This window comes from Eufriesea mexicana, unplaced genomic scaffold (genome assembly GCF_001483705.2).
Source record: "Eufriesea mexicana isolate 0111107269 unplaced genomic scaffold, ASM148370v2 scaffold5379, whole genome shotgun sequence".
NCBI lineage: Eukaryota > Metazoa > Arthropoda > Insecta > Hymenoptera > Apidae > Eufriesea > Eufriesea mexicana.
In genome coordinates, this window is record NW_016913313.1 from 956098 (window position 1) to 960073 (window position 3976).

The 3976-nt window shown below is 48.4% G+C and overlaps 1 protein-coding gene across 1 annotated transcript; it reads left to right on the forward strand.

The window, feature by feature from the left end:
• Positions 1–514: 514 nt before the first annotated feature.
• On the forward strand, positions 515–3712 carry LOC108552008 (proline-rich extensin-like protein EPR1). The gene is made up of 3 exons (XM_017906376.1): positions 515–2732; positions 2808–3028; positions 3113–3712. The coding sequence occupies exons 1-3, from the start codon at positions 515–517 to the stop codon at positions 3710–3712; spliced, it is 3039 nt and encodes a 1012-aa protein (XP_017761865.1).
• Positions 3713–3976: the final 264 nt, after the last annotated feature.

The following is a 3976-nucleotide window of genomic DNA, read 5'->3' on the forward strand; positions in this document are numbered from 1 at the left end:
TAATCCTGTGTCGCAAAGAGTTAAACTTCACTGATATGACATGCTCATCGGTGTCCTAACTGAAGTTAGCGTTAGCCACTAACATACCAATTAGTGCCATATGTGATATAATCACACTGCAATATGCAGTCACTGAAAACAGTTTGGCTCTTGCTGAAAAGAGCACAAGTGCAACGTTCGAGGAAGTACACAATATCGTAGTTAATAACTTAATTATTAATAAACATTATGGTCCTTAAATTTTATAGAGTAACAGTAATCGCTTTAACCACGTAGTTCATTTTCCCTAACCTCGTTGCTTAATTATTTCATCGAAAAAATTGAATAAATTACCTATAGTTACGCTCTGGTTCATCCTTGTTACACTTCAATCGAAGACTATCACCATAATCGTTTAACAAATAAGCGCTTATCCTTCATTTCTATCGTGCTATAATAAGGAAACTGTACTTGCTACCGATATTATTAAATCACGACAGAAGGAAATTTAGAGAAATTCTCCATTTTGTTCCAGATGACGATTACGCTGCTCTGCGTCCTGCTGATCGGGCACCAGGTTCAGGCAGTGATTAACAAAGCGCAGTCGCAAGCGCCAGCTAACAATGAAGAAGATAAGCAGAACGAAATTAAGGCTGACGAAAGGATAAGTAACGTGTATGGTCCACCCTCAGACGACTATGGTCCACCACTTGGGTCGAGTATTAAAGGACCAGCACCGGTTTACGGTCCGCCAGAGCTAGTAGGTGATCAAGGACCAACTCCCATATACCCACCACCGCCGCCAGACGTCCCACCACCTGTCTACGGGCCACCATTGTCCTCATATGGACCGCCACGAAATATTAAACCGCTTCATGGGCCACCAAAACAAAGTTTCGGCCCTCCTTTGTCCCCTTTGCCTTCGAAGCTGAGCTTTGGCTCGCTGAAACTTCACTACGGGCCACCGAAACAACACTATGGCCCACCGTATTCATTCGCTTCGTTTAGGCCACCGAAACCACAGTATGGTCCGCCATTGAAATTCACTTCTTCCGTGTCCAATCAGTACATCGGTATAGGACCTTCCAGTCTCGGGTCAGCGAAACCCACACATGGGCCAGCTATTCCGGTGTCTATCGACGCGTTCGCGTTGTCTCCGCAAAAATTAGCCGTTCAATTCACTTCTCAACCCAATGACAACTACGGACCACCTCCACCACCTTCGCTGCCGTTACTGGCTGAGGTTCAATATGGACCACCAGCCGATGATCTGTTCAGACCACCTCCACAGGTTCCACCTCAAGTTCACCCACCAGTTCCTCCGCCAGGAGTACCAGCGCCACCTACACCACCTGACATCAAGTACGACGGCTGGCAACCCATTGCGGGACTGTCGAATCAACATGGACCACCCACGAACTCCTATGGGCTTCCACCTGACGAGCATAAGGTTCTGGAAGGACCATCCGTGGGGCATCACATTGGACACTCTGCCAACCACGTCGTCGAGAATCCAAACGTGCCAAATGATTCGTACGGAGTTCCAATTCACAGTCCAGAAGCTCAAGACTTGAAGAGCTCGGTGAATTCTGGTTCTAACGAAAATAAAGGTTTACCACCGCCACCATTGCCGGAATACGAACCGTTCCACAACGAAAGCCCGCCAAAGAAGGAACACTCGCAAAAGGGTGTACAAGGTCAGATCAATTTACAATACGAAGTGCCCAAGGTAGAGCCGCTTTCTATCGTAAAGACCGTTGGATTCGAGATACTGCCTACCAGTTCACCATTAAGTTTGGACCTTAGTGCAGGATCGTTGCCTACCATAAAATTACCAGTGCTTGATACCGGGTCCCATTTCAATCTCGGTAGCGGAGACTCTCATGCGTTCCAAAATTTGGGTAACGACTTATCCCTGTCACAAATATCGCTAAACGCACTATCCAATAGCTACGGTCCTCCCTTATCAGGCATTTCCTTCGGAAAATTGAACTCCATCGAATCCGGCATACCTTTGCCTCCGCCACCTGTCCTCGATTCCTACAGTTTACCTCCCCTGTCGTCTTACTCGCCGAATGGTCCTTACCCAGCTGCGGAGGCAGGTCGGGCCTCATCCTTCGCTTCGTTCGGACTGCATGGTGGTTCCCTTTACAAGCAAAGTGTGCATCACCATCGTCCTCACGGGTCCTTCAGGCCACCTCTAGCTCCTCCAGGCACTCTGATCCCTCCCAGGAACCGTGAACCGATCAAGTTCAAAGAACCCATTCCTAGCGGACTTCTAACTAACCTCAACCGTCATGTTCCGCCACCTAGACACCTCGAGTTAGCTAAATCGCCAAAGACATACCTTCCACCATTATCGTTCGAGCAACAGTTACCCACTCTTCACGCTCCGATTGCTTTCAACAAACTACCCAGTGTCAGCTTGAATTCGCCAATAGCAGCCCCGAATGCGCAATACGGAACGCCATTGTCGTTCGGCGACTTTAACACCCCGGCACCTGTGTTGACGTACGGAGCGCCTAACTTTGGACCCGCTTCTTCCTTCGTCTCCACCTCCGCTGGCTTTGGAAGCAATTTATACGACAGCGTCAGTAACACCATAACAACCACCTATGGCACCCCGGTTGTGAATTTACCATTGTCGACAGGTGGTGGACACGACTGCGGTTTTCAACAGGGAGGCGCTGGTGCCCAGTACAGCTTCGAAGACACTACGAGTCACTCGCTGAACGCTGGGTCTCATGGCGTCAGTTTCGGTGCTGCTCTGCCTACAGGTCTGAATCAGCATTCGCTATTTAAGGTGGAATCTCTGCCAAGTGGTGCAGGTGGCATAAGCCTCCCTCAGTCGATCGGTCAGCTAAGCCTGCAGCATTTCGAACAACCGAAGGCGAATCTGAAAGACAGCTACGGGAGCTCGATAGGCGGGACCTACAGCGTTTCTGAGAATCATGACAACGTCTTGTCCAGTGATCACAGCCAGTCAGCGGAAGTCGCTAATGTGCTATCAGCGCCACCTGCCTCGCAATCTCACGAATCATTCCCGAACGTTCAGTCTGAACAGGATATCGGTGATGCAAGAGCCGAGGCACTGACCTCTAGCTTGAACGATCAAGGATACGGTCAGGCGAAGAATCTAGGCCTGAACGAAGTGGATGCTAGTCAATTTCTGAACACCCACGAAGGCAGCGAAGCTCTGTCCCTGGCTAAGGGTCTGACAGCTAATGGAGCTGACGGTTTCGAGGTCCAAGGCTCCAAGGGAACCTACACGTTGCAGATTCAAGCTGCTGACGGAGGATTAGGAACGGAGAATTCGGATGGCAGTATTAGGCACGATCAGGTACTATCTAATGGCCTCCTGCAAGATATTCTCGCGGCTATCGAGCAGCCTGAACAGGGCCAGATACAGGTTCAGGGTCACCCAGAGGCTCAACAGCTGCAACACATCTATAGCGATTTACCACAGAATGCTGACATTCCTAAAGGACATTATATCACCGTGGAAGAGAACGATCAAAGGAAAGATATCGATGGATTGATTGGACATGCCAGTGACAGGAACGAAGCTGAATTTAATAAAGACGTCTCGGCGAAGAAGGAGGCTGTTGCTCTCTTCTTCAACAATCAATACGGAGACTCGAGGAAGGAGATCAGGTCTGTGTCGAAAAATGAGAACGTGTCAACGGTCTCGTCTAATGACGGGAAGAACATTAGCAAGACGAACTCGTCCTAAATCATTTCGATCATCTAGGAAATACTTTCGTTGATAGATTCATTGGTAACGTATGATAATTTATATAACGGACGGGTTTGCGTCCTCATTTGCATTACCAAGATCAAGTTCACCGTGGTGTCAATGACACTGCGGTGTAGTAACAAGTTGAAAATGGTAATTAAAGTCATTAAGTTAAAGCGTATTTCAAATTAAGAGCTATTTAATGTCACATTCGCGGGAACGATCTCGACCAGTTCTCATTAGATATCGGTACTACTCGTG

Excerpts from the sequence above, each read along its gene's own strand:
- LOC108552008 (XM_017906376.1), top strand. The coding sequence starts at position 515 with ATGACGATTACGCTGCTCTGCGTCCTGCTGATCGGGCACCAGGTTCAG. Across the intron at positions 2,733-2,807 it reads CGCTGGGTCTCATGGCGTCA|GTGGCATAAGCCTCCCTCAG; the intron begins GTTTCGGTGCTG and ends CAAGTGGTGCAG. Across the intron at positions 3,029-3,112 it reads CTCACGAATCATTCCCGAAC|AATCTAGGCCTGAACGAAGT; the intron begins GTTCAGTCTGAA and ends GGTCAGGCGAAG.